Source organism: Eulemur rufifrons, chromosome 29 (genome assembly GCF_041146395.1).
Source record: "Eulemur rufifrons isolate Redbay chromosome 29, OSU_ERuf_1, whole genome shotgun sequence".
Lineage (NCBI taxonomy): Eukaryota > Metazoa > Chordata > Mammalia > Primates > Lemuridae > Eulemur > Eulemur rufifrons.
The window spans coordinates 86,576,774-86,600,783 of NC_091011.1; the positions used below are offsets into that span (position 1 = coordinate 86,576,774).

Consider the following 24,010-nt stretch of genomic DNA (forward strand, 5'->3'; position numbering starts at 1 on the left):
CTGCTGAGGTCTTCTGTCTACAACCCTTCATCTTCTACACAAAAGGACTAAGAAGTGAGTATGTAGTGATGCTTCTGTGGCTCTACTAAGTCCATGGCACCTTTTTCTGACCAGGCAGGCCCTCGACCTTGCTCATTGAAAATCTGACTTAAGTGTTGACAGAGTTATTGTTTATAACCCGAGGCTTTAAACTTAAGGAAAGTTAAGACTGGCTTCCACCTCTGTAAGAAGATGCTCAAGTATGATTCTGGTCCATTGCCAGACACTGGAAATACTCAGAAAGAAGGTGAAATAAAATTAAATTCAATTTGCTGCAGGCGTGGAATTAAGCAAGGAAGAAATTCCTGATTTCTTATGCTTTCCACAGGTAACATAAGAATCAGTAGGTGGGAGGTTGCCACATTGAGTAAGGGCAGCTCAGCACTGTACTGGGAAAGTAAAGTAAAACATTACACAGGAGCTAGCACTCTCAGTAGCCAGGCACGCTAAGCCATGGATTGCATCACCGTCTTAACCACCTCCTTTCCATTGCTCAAAAATCAGTGCCATGGGGAATTTTTGTTTTACCATGGATATTCATCTATGTTTTATATTTTGTAATAGTAATCAAAGGAAAAATGAAATCAGCTTTGCTACCAATTTTTCTGAACAATGACTTTAAATTAAGCTGAAAAAAAATCAACATACCCTTGATAAATACATAAATATATACATAGTTATATGTCCTTAAATACATACAGCCACTAACTCCAAAAAGATTAAAAGCCTTATGAGACAATGAAGATCTGTATCTTTTAATCCAGCCTGTTTAAATGAAAGAAAATTGAGTATACCCCAGTATTCATTTCCAGAAGAGATTCTTCCTTCTCGAAAGGGGTGGAGATGGCTGTAATGGTCAGAGTGACAGAGGGAACAAGTCCTGGGGGTGGCTCATCCGTAATCGGTTCTGTCTTGATGGTTGTTGAAGGGAGGTCTGTAGACAGGTACCATTTCTCACTTTCCACCTCATCTGAGGGAAAAAAAAAAAGCACATGTGAACTTGTTCAGGGCATCAGGCATAAGCAGAACAAAGGATCACTGATCTTTCTCCTCGAAAAAAGCTCAACAAAGCATCATTGAGAGTGGAATAAAAGGAAATAAAGTGAGCATGTGAGAGAGGAGATAAATGGATAAGGAAATGACTGGCAAAGTGAGAATCTACACTGGCATTCGCTTGCTCATGAGTATGTATTTGGGAACTCTGGAAGGAACACTTAGGAAAGAAAGAAAACTGGCTTCCTGGGCAGGCAGGAGACTGGGCCCCGGGGAACGGGACGGGACGGAGGATGTTGAATGTGCAATGAGTTAGACTTTTTGGTTTTCAAACCAAGAGAATGTTTTATCTATTCAAAAATAAATAAATAAGCACATTTAAAAACAAGAATGAAAGAAGCAAATGATTGGCAACCGAGGGCCCAGGAGAGAGGATGGGAAAGAAGGGTGAGTAGATCTCTCTCCTCCCCAGTGGAAAGTTATTTGGCTTCTTGGTTTTCTTCCTTCTCACTTCATTTTTTCTTTTTCTTTTTTTTTTTTTTTTTTTTGAGTGGTGGTTAGGTTTTTCTTTTTTTTTGTCCTCTTCTGCTTTCCCTGTGATGCCACCTAAGGCCTTAAACCTAACTTAGACTTTCAGAGACTTCACTCAGCGCTTTGGGAGACTTCAGAATCTGTAACAACCATCTGCCCTTTGCTGAAATGGACTAAATACCTGTCCTGGGAAAAGGGCTGAGGCTTGGTGAGTCTGGGTCTTGTCTTGTCACAGGTTTTCCTGATTATCACCAGGCCTGGGGCTAGATAACAACCAAGCATCCAGACAGAACAGACAGAGCCCGTCTGTCACTTAATGCTGACGTGGACCTGTACCGTGGCCTGTTAGGAACTGGGCCGCCCAGCAGAAGGTGAGTGGCAGGTGAACAAGCAAAGCTTCATCTGTATTTACAGCCACTCCTCATTGCTTGCATCACTGCATAAGCTCCGCCTCCTGTCAGATCAGCCTCAGCATTAGATTCTCATAGGAACGTGAACCCTACTGTAAACTGTGCATGTGAGGGATCTAGGTTGCGGCTCCTTATGAGAATCTAATGTCTGATGATCTGAGGTGGAGCTGAGGCGGTGATGCTAGTGCTGGGAAGCGGCTGCAAATAAGATTGTCATTAGCAGAGATGTTTTAATGCACAATAAATGTAATGTGCTTGAATCATCCTGAAACCCTCCCCACACCCAACTCCCCACCCCGCCCAACCTCCCACCTCCATCCATGGAAAAACTATCTTCCATGAAACAGTTCCTGGTGCCAGAAGGGTTGGGGACCTCTGACCTAATGCATATCCTTCTTAAGGTCTAAGCAGTGCCATGTTTTTCTTACCAAATTACTTCAGGGCTAGCACCTCAGCACAGCCCTGGAAAAGCAGGAAGGAGGGGAGGAAAGGAAAGGAACAGGGGGTTGGAAACAGGCACAGAGCAAGAAAAAACAAGCCTGTGGGTCCCCAAATCCACACTCCTTACTTGATACCAGTTTTACTAAAATGAGGCTAAAATAAGCAAAGATATGTTCCTCTGCTTTATGAAAATGTTTAACCACACACACCACATTCTTCACTTGCTTAGAGACCCGTTACTGTTCAGGGAAGCAAAGTCATCCACATTATGAAATTACTTTACACTTAAGCATTTGACTCCAGTTTTTTTATGAAAAGCTACAGGGAAATCATTCAGAATTGCTTGGTGGGGGGGGGGAAAGGGCGGACACAGAAACTAAAAACTAAAGTTCACAATTATTAAAATTGCATTTCATAAGCAACTTCCTCCAAGCACAGAAAAAGTTAGGTTCACATTCACAAAGGAAAATGATTTTTCCCCTAAATTCAATTTATAATTGACTTGATGAATTATTCCAGCCCCAATTTATTTCCAGAGGTAAAATAAAGATGGGCAAGGCTTCTGTTGGTGGAAGATGTTTTGCTTTTGGAGCGAGGCTGCTGAGGGCTGTGCTGTGACGGGGGATTTCCATCATTCACGGGGTGTGGGCAGCATCCTGGCGGAGGGGCAGAGCCGGGGCACAAAGGCCCTTCTGATGGTGGCCAGAGAGGGGAGACCACTCTGTACTTGACACAGACGGTGCCCCAGCTCAGCCTAAAGAAGTGACTGGACCAAGAGCCAAGATTCTAATGCCTCTCTCGAAAGGAGCTTAGGAACTAGAAGACTCTGTCCCCTGCCAGAAAGACCCACTTAGGACAGAGTTGGGTAAGAGTTGGAGAGAGGGAGAGAGAGAGAGAGAGCGCGCGCTCGCGAGAACGCGCATAGATCCCACTGTCTCCACTCAGCAGTGACATGTTGATGCCTCTGCTTTTTGAAGTCAACATTTAAAGCCTGCCCAAATTGAGCAATATTTATTCCTGGCAGAGGCTGGAAGAGAGAGAGATGAAATATAGCCTCGATCCATATTGAAATGAACAGTAGGGAGGCACCCCGGAGAAAAAGGTTATACACAAGTACCAGGAAATTGTGGCAGAAGGCCAGATCCCCTGACTGTGCAGTGAAGGTAACTGTGAAGAAACTTACAAGGCAACCAAAAGATAAGGCAAAAATAAATACAAAAAGGGAATATAAAATTACAAGACACAATGAAGACAGATAATGAAACCAGTTCTTCCGCTCTAGTGAGGCCATTCTCAAAGCGTGCACACCATAAACGGGTCAGGACAGTTTATATTCTTAATGCTCGTGTCCCATAGCCCTCTTTAAAAACAAATAAATATCATTACTGCCGTCTCAGGGAGTGGAGACCTGAACTGCAAAAGGAAACCTCCTCTCTCAAAGACAACTGAACACTTCCAAGTGAGAAGCCCAAGGGAGCTTCCTCTCCTCCCCTGAGCTTTTCTGAGGACAAACAACGGTGTTGCCTTCATGTTTCCACGCCAGCACAACAATTCAGTCCTCTATCCTGACAGATGTGTTAGAGTTAGAAAGACGTTGAAGGCCACCAAGCTCAAAGACATCATTTTACAGATGAGGAAAATGACATGCAGGCCCAGGTTATACCACAAACTAGTGGCAGAACCCAGAGCTCTGCACTCCAGCCAGGACTCTCTCCATTAAGGAAATAGCTCAACATGTGGATAAAGATTTATGCACAAATATGCTTACCGAGGCATTATCTGTAACCACAAAACACTGGATGTAACCAAAACATTGAAGAGCAAGGGAAAGGTTAAGTTAGTGATGATGTATCCATACAGTGGAATATCTGTGCAGACATTAATATTGCATTTATAAAGCCTTTTTAATAACAAAGGAAAGGGTTATGATAGAATATTAAGAAAAAAACTTAGATATAAATTTATATACCATTAATGAAGAAAGTGTTAGAGAAAAAGGAAATAGGCCAAATAGTAAGCAGATATCTGGATACTGATTTCTTTTTCTTTAAATTTTATAGTATTTCCAAATTTCTGATACTGGGAAACTGTTGTCCTTAGATGAACACACATGTACACAGCCTGCTTCTGCCTGCTCTATTTTATGCCTTAGGATGGTAATCATTGGATAGAGGCTCCAGTGGCTCCTTTGACTCAGTTAAAGTCAATGAGTACCTTAGCATATGTAAACAAGTTGCATTCCTGGCTCCAGGTCTTCACCCTCCCACCATCCATGTCTTTTGCCTTGTAATTTTGGGGTGCTTTCCCACTGTGGGCTGCTCCCCACTCTGGACTTGGCCATGTGACTTGATTTATACCAATGGCATGTTAGCTTCTTAACTCTTGAAACGTGTTTGCAGGACTGGACTTAAGAATCTATAGTTTTGCCCTCACCATGAGAAGGATGTTCCAGGATAATCTACTGATCTCAGGAGAAGGAAGAGGACACACAGAATAGAGTCACCTGCAGATGAGCTTAGCCAAGATCAACCAACTCTCAGCTAGCCTTGGAGATGTAAGTCTAGATGAAACTAGCAGAATCACTCAGTTGACCTCCATGCAGATCAGCCAACCCCCAGCCTAGAAACAGACACATGAGCTACATGATTATTGTTTAAGCTACTAAGTTTTGGGGTAGTTTGTTATTCAGCAACATAGCTAGCAGATATAATATAGCTGAACGCATGCACAAGAAATTAAATTCATTACATCTGAATCTATTATAACAAAATAATTGCATTCATTTCCAAAATAATTCCTCTAAAGCATCAACTGTGAATCATAGCAATAAATATTTATAGATTGGCTGATTAGATTAGATTGGCCTACCAGTTATATCATAAAATAAATGACTTCATATGAAAAAAATCAGACAGTACGTAGTTTGGTGAGAACAACATTCTCGTGGTAGTTGAAATTAGAGAAAAGAGCTTTCATTCTGAACTACTGGGTGTTGGCTTGTACTCTGTCCCTCAGTGGAAATAAATATCAAGAGAAAACAGGATGACAAACCTATGAAGTAGGGGTTAACAAAGGATAGAGTGAAAGAGAAGGAATGGAATATGTATTACAGTTTTTCTACATGACCTTATTTTTGTAGTTTAATTTTATTGGCAAAAAGATCAGTAGGGCCACCATGGCTTAGAACTGGAATTATCCTTGGATGTCTTAGTTATTGGCTAAACTACAAAAACAAGAGTCAGTAAATACTCTACACCCTCTAATTTCTAAAACTTGAAGCTCAGATACTGAGTGGAAAAAAAATGTTCTTCCTAAATTGTGTTTATACGATTTTTAAGTTTCGTTTCAGATGAAAAACATCCCCTGATAAGTTTAGTTGTGCATACTGTGGAGAGTAAGAACAACCCCACATCATCTGATTCATTTAAACAGCTTCCTGTCAGAGGTCGAACTAAACTGGCACATTTCCTTGGCATCGCCATGTACCTATCAGCAAGAAAACAAAAACAAGCCACTGTCTCATGGCGGGAAGCAAGTCCTTTACAACCAAGGACAAAATGGAGCAGCTATGAGTAATGGGGCTGGACGCCAAGATATCTGAAATATCAAAATTGACAGAGTAAAAAAGACATGGGGCCGGGCGCGGTGGCTCACGCCTGTAATCCTAGCACTCTGGGAGGCCAAGGCGGGAGGCCGCTTGAGCTCAGGAGTTCAAGACTAGCCTGAGTAAGAGTGAGACCCCATCTCTACTAAAAGTAGAAAACACTAGCCAGGCATGGTGGCATGCGCCTGTAGCCCCAGCTACTCAGGAAGCTGAGGCAGGAGAATCACTTGAGCCCAGGAGTTTGAGGTTGCTGTGAGCTAGGCTGACGCTACCGCACTCTAGCCCAGGTGACAAAGCAAGACTCTGTCTCAAAAAAAAAAAAAAAAAAAAAAAAGACATAAACACAAAGCCAAGGTAACAGCAACACCAAAATGCAGATCCTCAGTCATTTCCATATGTACCACACAGATAACTGCATTGAATAGATACTGATTCATGGGAAAGGAAAAAAAAATTAAACCCTAAATTGAGAGTTGGCAGTATCTTTATAAATATGTCATATATATTTAAACACACACATATACACACATACATGTGTATATACAGTGGGCATTTATTCTTAAAAAGAGAAATCACCTGGAGCAGATGCCACTTACGTGATAAAAACACAAATGCAGTTGATCCTCGAACAACACATGTTTGAACTGCAAGGGTCCAGTTATACATGGATTTTTTTTCCCCATCAAATGCAGATTGAAAATACAGTATTCGTGGGATGCAAAACCTACATATACAGAAGGATGACTGTATATCCATTTACTATTTATGTGACATGTCTAAAGTAAAAAGGAAACTTTGTAAATTAAATAAATATGCCTCAGCTAAATCATTCAGCACTTGATTTGTTTGCCCTTTCAGAATCTTCAGAGGAGTTGGCAATCTTGACCAATTTTTGTTGTAAAAGTCTCTGAAAGGAAAAATGCTAAGGGTGGGTTCTGGAAGCTGGGACAAGGAGCAAGAATTCAGTCAACCATGTCTCATCTCATATTAAACTATAGCCCACTCTATGTTCAAATGGAAGTTAAAAGCCTTTTTGCCCCTGGTCTCCTTCCTGAGTATCATAACCCTGAAATAACTTTCAGTCTTGAATGGCATGAAGAGGTGGTGATAACTGTAAAAACAGCAAACACTCACTATGAGTATATTTTATGTGCTAGCTATTGCTCTAAGTGCTTTACCTACATTAATTAATTTAATCCTAAGAGTAATCACGTAGAGCATGTACTACCATTACCCCCATTCTACAGACAAGGAAATTTAGGGATTAAATAACTCATCCAAAGTTACATAGCCAGTACATGGCAGAGCTGGGATTCACATTCAGACAAACTAGCTCCTCAGCCTATGCTCTTTGCTATGCTGGTATATTGCTTTTTAAAAGGCCAATGATTAAACAGATCCCTAGCCAAGAGTGACTATTCTTCAATTAATGTTATTTTGAGCCCATAATTAGCCACTGCAGAAGGTGCCATATTGGTTCTTTCTACACTTCTCACCTTGGTTTATTTAGACTTTTAAAATCCAATGTTCCTGAGAGGAAGAATCCCAGTTTAAGAACAATAAATAATACCAAAATGTTTTGAGTGCTTATTATATGCTAGGCACTCATTAGACGGACCTCTGGGACCAATACAATAGCTCTCAAATACTTCCCTTACTCCGTGTCCTCTCTGTGTGTACAGAACTGCTTTCCAGCTTCTGTCACTCTTACTGTAGTCATTCGGTAAATTTTGTATTTCATTATGCAGTGACCCATGTAAAGGCAATAACAGTAATAGCTAATATTAGTGCCTCCTAACTGCCAGGTACTGTTTCTAGAGCTCAAAAAGTATAACTCATTTATTCCCTATATCAATGATCTGAGTTATTATTATTATTCCCATTTTAAGGATCAAGAAAGTGAGACACAAGAGTTAAACAACTTGCCCAAGATCACACTATCAGTAAGTGGCAGAGCCCAGATTCAAATCCAGGCAATGTGACTCCGAAGACCAACCACTATATCTAATTAGCGTTCTGCTTTTAGCATCTCAGTCTTCCTGTAGGATGTTGTGTTTAGAGTATGCATTAAATAAATCTCTGAGGAACAAATGATTAACTTCAAAAGACTTATTTAGTACACACACAAAACTCTCCTGCACACATTATTTTCTTCATTGAAGTTATGACTCTCCTTTGTAAGTGTCCATAGTAATTTTAATTGCTGGATAGAGGTAAATATTGCTTTCTATACTGATCTAACATTGCAATGGCTGAGCAGACAAATTATTTCACTTAAAAAAAAGGAAAACATCAATATCTTTTTTACCTGTTTGAAAACAAGTAAAAAGTAACATGAAAAAAGGTGATGAATAGCAAAATAGCATGTATCACAAGGCCAAGCTTCAGACAGGAGACGACGGCTGCTCCTCTGCTTGTCCTCCCCAACCACAATCAGGTTCTTTCCTTAGCCATGCATGGCAGAGGACCCAGTTACTCTCTGTGGGCAGGTGAACACATCTTCCTTTTCTACCCCTGAATCTACCCCCCATAAGATAACTCAAGACTGATGCTCTTATCACCAGCTCAAACTAAATGTGATGAAGACACAAGCTATGCATCTCATCTCTGTGACTCTCTTTCAGGTCCCACTTCTTTGTAACATGTTAACATCAAGATCTTTCCAACACTGCAAACCAGAAACCTAAGTCATCTCTGACTCATCTCTGCCCTTTCCTCAGCATACTCGATTCTGTGCTAATCCTGCCGTGGGTGTCATCAAATCGTTTCAAAATCCATTTTTTCTTTGCCATCTATCTTATACACCTTTCCATTTCTCCCTGGATAACTATATCCATGCACACCTTTCCTGCTCTCACAACATCAGCCATGAAACATTAGTGTCTCTTCTAATCTCCAAAAAAATGCCATCTCACTTTTCTCAGGCCCTGCTTCCCATCACACAGCGATCAAACCCTGCGTCCTTGCCCTCTCCCAGACTGTCCCATTGCCCGCCTGTGACTTCACACCAGCAACATCTGCTCACCTTTAGCTCACAAACTGTTGTTTTCATTCCCACCTGTGAACATGGCTCCATAAATTTAGAGAATCCGTAAGCCAGCCTACCCAGCCATCCCCGCCACTGCAAACCCCAGGTTCCCAACAGATTCATCGGAAGGAAGATGATTATTATTTATGCTCCTGGCCCACACTCTGTGGACCTGGAACAGCCATAGTTACATAAAGTCCCTTATTCCACCCTAAATAAAGTTATCTCAATTTGTGCTTGGTGTACATGGGGTATTAGACTGCTTCTGTCTTAGTATATTTTATGCCAAGGCCTGTTAGATATTTTACATTATTTTTAAGCATTGTTCTTGGATCATCTTGGAGGACAGATGCCATGTCTGGGCCTCTCTCAACAGTCCTACTCAGGCACCATGAAGTTTCTTCTTTAGGAAGCGCACTGAAATTAAAGAACAAAAAAAATGCATACCTAGCTTCCCAATTTAATTGCAAAGGAACATGACTAAAATATAGTACTTGTAAAGATAACTTCCATGTGATGAGGCGTAAGACTTGATCATTCAAATACAAGCTTTTATTTCTCAAAGCATAAAAATATCCACAAACATTTACTGGGATCCTTCTGCTTATCTCTTTTAATCTCCCTACTTTTCTTTCTTTCTTCCTTTCTTTTTTTACTTTCTTTTTTTTTTTTTTTTTGGTAGAAAAGAGAAAACCCTGCTGAGCATCTGGTTAACGGCCTTAATCATGGGGAGAAATGTCTGAGCTGGATATAGGTTGTCTTTCTGGTGGTTTTGAAGGCTCAGCCCACATTTCTAGGGGTGGCTCCTGCGGTTACTGAACCACATGAAGTTCTTTAGCTCTAGTGTTTCAGAGAAGTCTACACTCAAAGTCAGTCCTGAAACAGATGACTCCTGTGTAATCTTAGACCAGTACTTATTAACCATTTTGGGCATAGAATTTTTTGAGAATCCAAAAAAAGTTAAAATGGCTCTCACCAGAAAAATTAGCAAATGTGGAGAGCCCAAATTTTTGTACAGAGTCTCAGGAGTCCACAGCCCATCTGAGGTCCATGAAGGACTAATAGGATAAGAACATCTCGCCAGACACAGTGGCTCACACCTATAATCCTAACGCTTTGGGAGGCTGAGATGGGAGGATCATTTGAGACTGGGAGTTCAAGACCAGCCTGGGCAACACAGCGAGACCTCATCTGTACAAAAAATTTTTAAAAACTAGCCAGGTGTGGTGGTGCTTGCCTGTGGTCCTAGCTACTTGGGAGGTTGAGGTGGGAGGATTGCTTGAAACCAGGAGTTTGAGGTTGCAGTGAGGTAGGATTGGCCACTGCCCGCCAGCCTGGGCAACAGAGTGAGACCTTGTCTCTATTAAAAAAAAAAAAAAAAAAGAACATCCACATGCCCTATGTAATTGCCCTGGGGGAAAGGTAGGGGAGTGGCAGGGGGAAGGGAAAGTTTGGGGAAGAGTAAGGAAAGGGGGAAGAAGGAAGGAGGAAGAGGGAGAAAAAAAAAAGAGGAAAATCCTAATAAACTAGGAGAGAGCAGCTACTTAACTGTGAGTTTTATAACTTTTCTTCAGGCTTAGAAGCATCTGCAGAAGAATTGTATTTAATCTAAGTAAAATTGGACAGGGAGATGTGAGTCATTGGCTTCCTCAAGTACAATGAAATATTCACTCCCTATCCATCACTAGACATAGGATCCCTAGTTTTGCTTAGGCTATTATCACAATGCAAGAGATAAAGCATATTAAATTAAATGCAAATAGCTGTTTTCAAATGCTGCATAGTTATGCATTGTCTAAAGAGCAACCATCCTTCTCCATCAGGGTCATTATGTGCTTTGGCAGAGCACTTGGACTCCCCCATGTCAGCCTCCTGTGAAGAAGGCATGTGATGGACTGGGAATACACTAAATAGAGTTTTAAAACTTAAAGTACTAAAATCGCTGGTTATCTCCCTAGGAAAACAAAATATAAAAAATTAAATTTAGAAAGTATATATGCCCTGGAGAGTTTGGAAAATATAGCTTTTACCAGTTAAGGGCCTATAGAGTATAGGTGGCCCCTGGGTTACGGGTAAGATACATTCCTGAGAACGTCTTCAGGTTGGATTTGTATGTAACTCAGATCACTGATGAACAATGCACTTATGGTAATAATAATAATAAGACTATAATGGCATATATGTGGTAATAATAATATAGTGTAATACTGTAATATTAATAATACCCCTGTACTGTAATAAGTTACAGAAACTATTGTGCTCTTTCAATTCAAACAAACAGAACATAAAAAATTCATACAAAAAGTTTAGATATGAGATAGAAATTTGAAAAAAGAATATCAAAGGTTAACACTTGGACACCAGGCTAATAGGAATGCTACGCTTACTCTGATCTTCTAACCAAAGCAATGATAACCTTTTGCTTAGTAATAATTGATGCTTTCATTGGAGGACTGCCTTTCACATGTTCCATTATTCTCACTTTATCCTTTGTAATTTGTTCTGATAGTCGAATGACTAAAGTCTAACGCTTTCCCAACAAATGACGGTGTCTGGCGTGTCTCCAAACGCTTAATTATTTCTACTTTCGTTTCCACTGTAATCACCTCTCTCTTCGCTGCAGGCTCACCTGGACTTGCAGTGGACTTTCACTTTGGAGGCATGGTCAAAAGGGTAAACATGGACTCACAAAATCGACTGAAACAGTTAAGATGAAAGTTATGCTGTGCCTAAGGCACTGTGTCAACAACGAGACCAGCATGAAGATGATGTGACAATGAACCACTTACACCACAGCTCTGTTTACGTGCAGAAGAAACTAGTTCCCCAATTATTAATTTGATTATTTAATTACAAATTGTCCCTGTGAGGAGCCCTGGGAGCCCGCTGGTAAGTACGGAAGGAACACCACAAGTCGGGTTGTCCAAAACCCAGAAACTGCCTATAATGGTCAAAACATCTTAACATCTCTAAGGCCAGAAAAACTAGACCTCCACAAATACCATACTCATGGCATTGACGATGGGCATGAAAGGGTAACGAGCAAGAGAGTCTAAGAATGTCCACCAAGATCCCAGATTACATGATCAATGTAACATGCTGAAAGTAAGAGGATGCTCAAGAAGCTTCTATAGAGAAGAGTGGCCATAAAACTTTTTTCTCAGAAAAAATGACATGACTTCTTGAAACAACGGACTCACTGGACTGGCAGGGATTATCAGCCAGGCAGACCAGCCTGGCTTGCAAGAGGCTGCTTCGCTGACCAAGCCACAGGGTCAAAGAAAGTAATTACTCTCACTCAGTTATAGCAAGGTCCCAGGGGACAGTCTGGTGTAGAGAAGTGTGTCCTGCGCCTCGTTGCATCTCCCCACTGCCCAAGCACAAGGCCATACACACTGTCGGTATTTGGCTAAAGTGGGTGCTGACAATAACACGACACACACTCCACGCCCTCAAGGAGCTCAGAGTCAAAAGTAACGAGGACCCAGGTGTTTCCCCTGCTCTGAGTTTACCGTCATTGAAGCTGTCACTGGAGGCGACGTGGGTGAACGGTGACTGGGCCCGAGGCTCCTCACACAGGGAGTAGCTGTGCTCGGCCTGGATGAGAGGCGCCGGGGACGTAGGGGACGGCTCCACCTCCATGGACACGCTCTTCTCTGAGAGGAAAGGGTCATTCAGGAGCTGACCCAAGACGTTCTGGGAAAACTCATCCAGAAGTTCTGAGAAGTGCTACAAGAAACAAAGGAGGAAGAACTCAGTTTCTCTTAACCATGATCTGATATTTACACACATATCCCAAGGCAAATACATCATCCACTGTGAAGTCTCTTAACGTACAATATCCAGTCTCATCATATGAAGTCTCTCAATGTACAATATCCAATTATCTAGTGCTGTGTAGCAAACCACCCCAACGTTCAGTGGCTTAAAATTACTACAATTTATTATTTCTCCCTCTTCAGTGGGTTGGCGGGGGCGGGGAGCTGATTTCACGTGGGCTCCCTGACACGGCCGCCTTGTGTGGGAAGATTGGCTGCACACCTGGGCCTCTTTCTCAAGGAAGCGAATCAGGCTGGGCTTCCTCACGACGGCAGAAACATTCCACCAGGGAGAAAAACAAAGCTGTATGGCCTCAGAAATCACACAACAGTACACCCTCCACATGCTTTTGGTCAAGGCAAGTGACAAGGCCAGCCCAGATTCACGAGTGGAACTACAGACTGCACCTCTTGACGAGAGGAACAGCAGAATCACCTTGCCATGAGTGTGGATGGGAGGCAGTGTGAGTCACTGGGGGTTGTTACTGTGATGACCTACACATTTTGCACTGGCAATATTGTTAACTCAGCCATCCTGCATTTCTATAGCATGAGGGTGCCAAGTTCAAAGGCATTACAGGCAGCTTCCCTCTATTCTCCCCACTGCCTGGGCTTTTTTCCTTTCCAGGTTTTCCCTAATCTCTTCTGTCCTCCATCTCTGATACCACGAACTTTCCAGCCCACATCATGCCATGGACATGACATTGGAATATTCCCTGGGATTCCTATTAACATATCCTTTATTGCACTGTCCCACTCTAAAGGAGCTGCAGGCCCCTCTACTTTCCCTGCTTAATTAGGGTATATGCACGGTATGAGGGTCTGCAGAGCAGGGTTTCTCAGCCTTGGCACTACTGATATTTTGGACTGGATAATTCTTTGTGAAGGGCAGGGTGGGTGGGTGGCTGAGGGGACTGTTCTGTACATCCTAGGGTATTTAGCATCATCCCTGGCCTCTACCCACTAGATGCCAGTAGCACTTCCCCCATTGTGAAATCAAAAATGTTTCCATATGTGGCCAAATGTCCCTAGAGGGAAAAAAATCACCCCTGGTTTAGAAACCCTGGCTGCCATTATTAGAAACAATAACAATAATAAAATGAAATTTAAAAGTCCACTTTGGTACCAGCTATTAGAACCACTTCTGTTTCCTGAAACGTTCCCTGAGTCACAGACCAACAGGTGTCATTCTTATGATTAAACTTGGGGACACTTGTGGTATAGAAAGGAAGTTAAGGAAGCAGATACAGCAATAAACAAACTGATTGCAAATAGGGAGGCTCGGGGGTAGGCAATGAAAATTCTTGGGATTCACGACGCCTAAGTCCCACCACTGAACTGAAGTGTCAGTGAAGAAGCTGTGAAAATGAACTCAGAAGGGGAAGGTAGGAGATGCCCCTGGAGCTGGAGCTCTAAGATTAGGCTAGTTGCAGGACATGATGCCTCCTTTAACAAATGACAGAAGCAGACAACAGAGAGGAGGCCCTTGCAGGCTGGGTTCCTGAAGAGTCAGAACAGTGGGATTCACTGACATCACAAGCATGGGACATGGCTACATTTCATCAGGACAGAACGCCGGGAAGCTGCCGGCTGTGGACACTGTCTGACAGGCATGCTTGCCTGTGAGAACAAGGGAGGGCGGTTGGGAGGCAGTTCTCTGAGCACAAACACATTTAGAACCGGAAGGTCCGGCCGGGCGCGGTGGCTCACGCCTGTAATCCTAGCACTCTGGGAGGCCGAGGTGGGCGGATCGTTTGAGCTCAGGAGTTCGAGACCAGCCTGAGCAAGAGCGAGACCCCACCTCTACTAAAAAAAATAGAAAGAAATTATATGGACAGCTAAAAATATATATAGAAAAAATTAGCCGGGCATGGTGGCACATGCCTGTAGTCCCAGCTACTCGGGAGGCTGAGACAGGAGGATCGCTTGAGCTCAGGAGTTTGAGGTTGCTGTGAGCTAGGCTGACGCCACGGCACTCACTCTAGCCTGGGCAACAGAGTGAGACTCTGTCTCAAAAAAAAAAAAAAAAAAAAGAACCGGAAGGTCCTCGGGAGTATCTAAGGCAGTAATTCCCACATGCCAACGGCCTGCATCACAATTACCAGGGAGTTTTGTGTTAGTCGTTTCATGATGAAATATTTTAAGCATTTAGAAAAAGTATATATGAGGGCTGTCCAGAAAGTATGCAGCCATGTCAATATAATAAGAACAGCTCCATGGCTGGAGACTTTCTGGACAGCCCTTTATAAATATACAAAATGAACGATTATGTAGTCATTCCTTTAAAAAAAATCTTTTACATATTTGCTGCTGCAACCTTTTTTTCTTTGCTTTTTTCTTTCTTTCTTTCTTTTTTTTTTTTTAAGAAATAAATCATGAAACACTGTTAAAGCTTCCTCCCTTCCATCCATTCCCTTCATCCCTCTCAAAGTGAACCACTAGCCAGAACCTGGTGTTTACCATTCTCATCCAGGTCTTTATTCTTTTACCACATATGCATGTGTCCATTATGTATATGACGATTTTAAACTTTAAATAAATAGCGCCATATCTCATACATCCTCCTACAACTTTCTTTTACAAAAAAATTCAGATTTATGCATGTTTATACATGTAATTGTATTTCATTGATTTAAACATCTGAATTGTATCCCACTGTATCAATCCATTTCCTCTTGAGGAACATTTAAGGGCTTTTCTTTTGTTATGTGTTATATTGTATTAAATATTCTTTAACATGCAAGAAACTTTTAAAAACATACAGATACTATGACCCACCCTCAGAGATTATGACTCAGTAGGTCAAAGGCTGCTATATTAATACCACCATCACCACCACCTGTGATTCTAGGCACTCTCCAGTTTCTCCATCACTGCAGGTCGAGTCCATTTCCACTCACCATCTCTCTCCCTCACCACTTTACAGTTAAGTCCCTAGAAGTTTACAAGTTCCTAGAAGTTCAGAGATGCCTAAGGTTGGAGGATGATTCAAGGATTTTGCAGCTACCACATGCTAGACTTTAGATAGGCACTGGGGATAAAAAATAATAAATAAGAAAATGGAAATAGCCCATGCCTTCCCAGAGCTTACCACAGGCCAGTGCTTCTCAAACTTGTATGTGCATATGAAATTACCTGCGCATTTTAAGATATAGATTCTGATTCTGATTCACAGGTCTAAGTGGGGCCCAAGATTCTGCATTTCTAACCAGCTCCCAGGTAATGCTGCTGGTCCACGCACCACACTTGGCAGCAAGGAGCAGAACAGCAGCAAGGCTAAGATTAGAACCAGATTTCCTGATTATACGATAACCTGAAGTCAGCGCCTGATTCCCTAAGTAGCTCCCCAAGGACAAATCTACTGGTTGCCTGATGGTGATATTCTGCAACTATTTGACAGAGTTCCTTTCAAGACCAAAATTAGGATAACAAAAGGAGAAATAAATAACAGAAAATGTAAAATGCAAACGCAAGAGCGAAGCTCACAGTCCCTGCATCTCCAAGCCACAGTTCTGTTGTGAACTACAAAGTCAACTCTGGCCAGCTGCGCCGGCTCACTGAAGCTCTCGAATCCCATTCTATCCTAGGCAAGGCTCTCTTTGATGGCCTGTGCTTTCCCATGGAGGTTGTCCAGGTTGGCCCACTCTGCTGACACTCCGTTTTCTTTCTCCTGAGCAGCACTAATGAATGTTTTCATAAGCATCCCCTGGATAAGCAACAATAAACTCTCTAGCTCTGTTAACCTTCCATGAACTCCCTGTACTTTGGATTATGTAGTAATTATCATGTTACCAAACAATTTAGCCCTAATGATAGGCAGTTTTGAAGAATTCACAGTTGTTATCAAGTGCATTATCATAACTTTCCTTCTGGAAAAGGATCCTATTCGGAAGTCCAACTGTGCCTAACCACACATACATACATACACACACACACACACACACACACACACACACCTAGGAACTTAGCAAAGTGGAGAGCACTCAGAAGGTCCAGGGAGACACTTTTGATGGCAAAGATATGCCCAACCAGTCCCAACCAGATGCTATGACTCAGCCCAGCAAGTTAGTTCCATCTGGCTCTCCTTGGCAGCTGTTGGCTCCAAGGCACAGCAGACAGGTCAACCTCCCACTGCTGGTGCAGGGATCAGGCCAGAATGGGCCCATCATACATGCCAGCCAGTTACAAAGGGGAATGTGGTCCTGAAGGCCAAAAACCAAAGAAAGGAGCAGAGTGAGCCTCCAAGAGGGAGCTTTCTGGATCCTGCAGACAGTTTAGGAAAGTACTACTCATGTGAACCCAAGGGTTAGGGAATTTTAGCTTAATTCTTTCAAAGACAATGGCATAATAACATTTTATAATACCATTCTGCCTAATATTTTAATCAAGCTTTATAAGCTTACAAAGTACTTTTCATAGCCTTTTCCTCACTTAATGCTCACAATAATCCCGTGATGTTGGCTTTAAACACATTGTCCAAGATCTCTGTCACCTGCTGAGAGACCTTGAACCAGGGTCCTCTTATTTCAAAGTGACTGAACTTTCCTACATTTTTTCTCCTGGGAAAGAAGTATTTGAGTCTCACAATCCAACTGCACAGAGAGGTTCTAACAAGTATAAAACCATGATGATGGTGATCACTGATGATAATGTTGATAGGATTAGGTGCTAGGGTGGTCTGATGGACTAAGTCCTTGACATATTAGATTTTCAGAAAATGAGCGGGGTGATTGCCTATAAGATAGACACATCCCCATTTATGGATGAGAAAACTGGAGCTCAGAATAGTTAGGTATTTTTCCAAGAGTTGCACAGCTGATAAAAGGTGAAACTGAGATTCTATCCCAAGTCCAACTGGTCCCAAACCCCGTGAACTCTCTACTACAGTGTGCTGCCTCATTTTCGTCGCCTTTGAAGCTAGACAAACACAGACTGACAGGCCATCATCCACCTTGAACACATTTCAATGCAGTCTTCTGCATTGAAACTGTAGAAACATGCCAGGGATTTGTCAGATAGAAAGGCTTTCGGTATCATTTTCTGTGGCACATCAGCAATAAGGATGAAGATATTCACTTGCCTTTAATGTATGTTTCTGCCAAAGGTTCAAAGTAACATCCCAGAATCTCTGTGTTGGAAGAAACTTCCTGGCAGGGTTAAACCCCTCCCTCACCACAGGATATTCTTCAGCCAACTCAGTGAAGACACTTGGCAACTTCCCTTGAGAATTTGTGTCAAGTTCTTGTCTGTCCATTCTCCTGCATTTAATATCCTCCAACCACCCTATAAAGTCTTGTCTCCTTTTATTCTTATATGTGACACTTTTATTCCAATCCTAATGGTCTCAGTGTGATGTTGTGGCAACATATTAACAGCTTTGGAGCCAGACAGCCCTGAATTCGAATCTGACTCCCAGCCGTGCAAGCCTGAGCAAGATACTTTCATGCTCCAAACTTTGTTTTCTTCACTCTGTAAAGTGAGGTTAATGATAGTATTGGCCTTGGGATGTGAGGATTAAACTAAATAATGCATGTAATGCACCTAATACTTCTCTGGCACAGCAATCTTTTAAAAAGCTCTGTTAAAAAACAAACAACAACAAAAAACCCTAACATCATTAAAACAATAAAATGTTGCCATTTTCTATTTGCACACCAGCTTCTCACAATGTTCTTCCTAGAATATTCTTTCGTTCCTCTTTACCCATCAGGAAACTATCTGAGACAAGACAAATGTATTTCTCAGTAAAGCCATCCTAGACGGACACAGCTTGAATTGATCTTTCACTACTCTGAACAACTAAAGCCCCTTGAATAAGTATCTCTTAATTTGACATGTTTTTACTTTTCTCTGTTGTTTCCTTCATCGTCAACTTACTTAAATATTTTATCATTAGGCCTCATAAACTCTATGACCCAGATGTAAGCCTTTCTACCCACCCCCTCTGAGCCTAGCCCAGATCACAGATCATATACATTGAACAACTATCTCGTTTGGATCTATTATCATTCTATAACATCCTAGCAAAATAGAAGATAAAGCTGAATTAAAGCTGAGCATCTCAACAGTTATAAATAAGTGCCACTAAATGTTTAACATGTACACCCAAATTTACAAATCAGGTAAATTAGTAGAAATGTTTATCCTTACAAGAATTACTTATTTTATTAAAAAATATTACCATGGCTTGAAAGCACGGAGTTTGCAGGTCACTAACAAATTGTCCAAATAGCTTGCAAGGATGGAGTGGTTTCTGATTGGGGCCACCTCCTGCTGCTAAGAATTGCCCCAGGATCTGAGGTCATGGGGGTAAGGAAAGGGGAATAAGGTGGGAGGAAAATGAAGGAGTCACAATTCTTGAGTTCAAATAACCAGCTACATAAAGCTACTAAGCTGTCTTCCTTCCCATGTTCTCCACTGAGGTTCACACATTGAACAAACGCAGTGAGCAGCTCCTCTGAGCAAGGCTGTGCTGGGTGAGAGATGGGCAGGAAGATGAACAAAGGTAGGTCTTGCAAAGAGAGGACTGTCCTGAGGTGCAAAATGGGTTATCCCAAAAGTATGTCCTGTGCCCCATCGTCCAAAGTGCTCATAGAGCATGGACTACAGCAGTTTTGCCATCCCCTCATTGGCCAAAAGGGCCCCTTTTGTGCACAGTTTAACAGAAGAGTGTGGGACTAGACCTGGTAAGGACCCAGGTCCTGGTTCCAGTCCTGCACGTCACTGGCAGTCACTCCAACTCGTGTGTGTGTGTGTGTGTGTGTGTGTGTGTGTGTGTTGGGGGTGATGGAATATGCTTTAGACTTGGACAGTAGTTTGTCATACTTTTCTTGATTCGTTGGACCCTTTTGGGAATCTAATGAATACTCTAGACCATCCTGCTCGAGCAATGCCCACAGCCAGATACACACAGATGCAGCCAGAGATTTCAGGAGCCCCTCCCCCCCCCGCCCCCGCCCCCGCCCCTGATTCTGTCCGCAGATGGGAGGGGGATTCCCTGGACTCAGGGTTAAACACTGCCGGCAAAGAAAGTAGTAATAACACAAGAATGTTTATAGGTCATTGCTAACAACCTTTCCGGCTATAATACCCTATCATTTTCTAAAATGTTATAGGCAATGTAAAATAGAGCTACAAAAGCTTTTCAACTTGGGAAAAGGAGGAGAGAAAACACCCTGTTCTGCTTCATGGGTTTGTTTAGATTTGCCACTGTAACCCCTGCCCGAGGGCAGTGAAGCGGTGGCCCAGCAGGTAATGGGGCTCAGAAAGCAGAACCCTCTGCTGGCAGCAAGCGTCAGCCAGCCTATTCTCTAGTCCTGCCCGCTGGGAACCCGAGGCCTTTGCTGCCTCTGGCTGAAAGGATCGCTCTCAGGCAGGCAGAGGAAGAAGCCTTTGTACTTGAAACTCATGGCCAGGAGCCTTGCCTAGAGCACAGGATGCCCCAAAGACTGGAGTCACAGAAGTAGGGTGTGTGGTGGGGGTAAACTGACAGTCCCCACGTGAAATCATTTAGAGGACACACCTCAAATTCCCTTCAGAAACCAGGGCTTCCCTCCAGCAAACACAGGGTCTGCTGTGTTACTCAGGAAGGGAGGAGCTGCCCTGGGCTCTGGGCAGCCACTGGGCGCCCTCCGCCCTCCCCATGCAGGGAGAGAAGGGGTCTGCTTCCCAGGGAGCCACCTTCAAGGACAGAGCACCTTAGGCCTGAGTGGCTCTTACACAAGGACCCTGCACACGACACACAGAAAAGGGCCAGATGCCAACCAGGAGGAAAAAGGTGACCTTGTCAAACCCGCAAGGAAAAAAAAATGGCTCATAAGTCAAACCCGATTATACTGAAATTTCAAGGGTACACAATTCTTTTCTGGCACAAAAATTTCAGTATATTACATATTTTCTAAATGAAAAAAAATTGGGGCTGAGCCTTGGATCTGTTTTTATTACACCAGAGGTTTGGGGGTTGGGGAGTTGTTTTGGGGGTTTTGTTTTGAAGTGACATTTGATTTCCTGAAATTTCACAAGTAGTAACAGAAATTGTTTTTAAAGGGTCATGTGACAAAACAAATATACTTTGGTAGTATCCAGATTTACCTTTTTTTTTATAAAAGAAGTAAGTGAAATAGATTAATCAAATTATAAAGGCATTAAGGGATGCTATTTAAAGGAAACCTATTATAAATCCATTGGTAGGGTGTATTTGATTTTTTGTAAAAAGAGTCGCCCTAGGAGAAGGAGAAATGAACAGGTGGAGCACAGAGAATTTTTAAGGCAGTGAAACTATTCTGTATATGATACTGTAATGGTGGATACATGTCATTATACATTTGTCCAAACCTATAGAAGGTCCAACACCCACAGTGAACCCTCTTGTAAGCTATGGCCTTTGACTGATAATGATGTGTCAATGCAGGTTCATCAACTGTAACAAACAGACTACTCTGATGGGAGATGTTGATAATGGGGGAGGCTATGAATGTGTAGGGGCAGTGGTTATATGGGAAATCTTTGTACCTGTTGTTCAGTTTTGCTGTGAACCACAAACTGCTCTAAAAAATAAAGTCTATTTTTAAAAGTCACCCCTAATATACTTAATACGTAAACATGAATTTTTACATATAATATTTGCTTCAAGGGTCATGCACCCATACTAATTCATTTTAAACAACACAATTTTCATCATTAAAACAAGTAGTGATGCACCTTCTCAAAATACAATCCAATTCCAAATGGCCTATAACAGTTCTTCTTAGAATGTGATGTGAAAAAAGTCCATTGTTTCATTTTAAGAATATCTACTCATAATACAAATAAATCAGTTAATGAGATGACAGGAGAAATGCCTCAGAGGTGGCTCCTACTGGCAGAGGAGAGCTGAGAGACTTAGAGTTAGCAAGCACAAAAAAGTTCAATCTGTCTACTTCTAGACTTGTTTACATATATTACTGCAAATGCTCCCAAAATGCACTTCCTAGATCTCTCTGAACAAACTGCCCTCTAGCCTGGTAGGGTCTCTCTTTCCATGGCCCAAAGGTATCCAATGCATACTCATAGGAATAAAAGTAATAATAAGAAAATACAATAATATCACCTTCCATGTTCAATGCACAGTGCTTTACATATGACAAAATACTTCCATGCCATTACTGTATCTGATCGTGGCAAGATTGATTGTCGCAAGATTAAGAATTATCCCAAGGGTGGGGCTTGTGGAGCAGTGTGGAGTAGAGCAGGACCTCTGTTTTCCACTCTCCCTCCCATGTACTTTTAGTACAGCCCCTGCTGCCTCCCAATCCACTAACACAAAGAACTCAGAGCTCAGATTCCTAATTGTTAAAAAAAAAAAATAATAACGTTGTGAATTTTAACTTGGGCCTGAGAGCAGGGCAATCTGCTCACATTAATGGAGGAAATTCTTAGGATCCTTTTAGAGCTGGCAGAGCTATTCCAGAAATATTCCTATCAGATGGAGGAGTTCTCTTTGATTTCTTGCGAGAAACTCAAACTATCCACCGAGTCTTTGAAAGCCTGTCTTTTCGAAAGCCCGTCAAAATCACGATGGAGTCAACCACTTGAGGCTGAGGCAGCACAGGACCTGTGATTCTGTTCTCTCCATCCACGGTGAGGAGCTACAGAGACCTGGGGTGCTGACAGCAGCAGCCATCTTCTTCCCTCTCCCCTTTCTCCACTTTTATCTCCAAGTTCAGACTGGATTTCCACACTGGACTTCCACACTGGACCTCCACACCCTTGGACAGGTGTCCAAGCAGAACTTTCTACCTGGTCTATCCTACATGCCAAGGCCAAGAAAACATCTGCTTTTAACCCTTCCACACTTAAGAGCCTCCCATGTAACTCAATCCAAGTCCAAACTCCCCACAGTTAGAGTTAAAATAGATTTAGATTTCTTACTCATACAGTTAAACCTCTACAGTCTCTTCCTAACTGGTGTTTTATTCCTTGTTGACACCTCTCCTTCTATCTTTTATCCTTCAATTTGCAGTTTTCAACCCTTTTACATTCTCACTATATAAATAAATTTGGAGGGTTTTTTTGGTCAGGATCGTCTTATTGGATCTCCTGCCCTCTCTGTGGCCATAAGCATCTTCCCTCTGGTTCCTTCCACTCTCTTAAACAGAAAGCAGCCCCATTCCCTCTCCCCCAGCACACACTTTCCATTATCAATATTTCAGTCTTTCCTCCGCTAGGGAATACCCACGGCACTTCCTCATATCCTTCAGTGAAGGCACAAGCTAAGATACTCATTCTTCCTGCTCTCTTGGGTCCTACCCTAAAAGAACAAAATCTACTATTTTGCCACTTCAGAAAACATTTGGATTATGACAGCAGGCTCCAAATCATAGATTAGCGAAGCCTGAAGAAACGTTGGACATCATCTGGGTCAACCTGGTCTTTCTAATTTGAGGAAATTGAGGTCCAAAATGGTACATGAAATCAAAGAGTTCAGGGATGAACTCTTTACACTACAGCCTCTGTACCAAGAGAAGCAGTGACCAGACATAAGGATCACTAAGCAGGTGACTGAAGAGGGTTGCACAGGCTAATCCCATAGAATTCTCTGAATAGGACATGCATTTTGCAAAGGAACAATTCTGCCTCTCCATCAAGATCCAATGCCAAAGACATCAGGTGTGAAAAACTAAAGGAGTCATGAAGTTTGCAGGAAAAAAACAAATGGCAGGCATGCTTCCTAGAAACTTATAATTTATTTATGAGTGAAATAACGTCATAAGCATTACTGAGATAATCTCATGCCTAGAGGGCCACACTGGGGACAAGGGGAAGTGCTTCAGAAGCACAAAGCACTATCTGTCTTGTTTAAATGCACAAGGAGTGACTCACTGCCAGGAGGTGCCCCTTCACCCCAGATAAGAGTAACAGGAATCCCAGAGGTCATCAAGCTGGGAGACTCAGCCAGGTGCTGGCTTCCAGCCACTTTGGCTCTAGCTCTGTCAGACCTCACATGTATGCCCCACCTCTCTGGAATGAGGCATGCTGAAACATACCAAGGGATCGTAGCCATTGGAGGCAGTGTTTTATGTACTGGACTTGTGAGTCAGAAGACATATATTCTAAATCAGCTCTGTAATTCCTAGCAGTAACCTTGGTCAAATCATTCATGCTGTAG

At 42.3% G+C, this 24,010-nt stretch overlaps 1 protein-coding gene across 1 annotated transcript in view; it reads right to left on the reverse strand.

Moving 5' to 3' along the window:
• CREB3L2 (cAMP responsive element binding protein 3 like 2) overlaps window positions 1-24,010 on the reverse strand; it is a 114,342-nt gene that overhangs the window by 32,298 nt on the left and 58,034 nt on the right. Inside the window, exons 2-3 of the mRNA XM_069461286.1 lie at window positions 12,559-12,775; window positions 834-1,009 (exon numbers count right to left, since the gene is read on the reverse strand). Coding sequence (XP_069317387.1) covers window positions 834-1,009; window positions 12,559-12,775 — 393 coding nt within the window. The remainder of the gene's footprint in view (window positions 1-833; window positions 1,010-12,558; window positions 12,776-24,010) is intronic.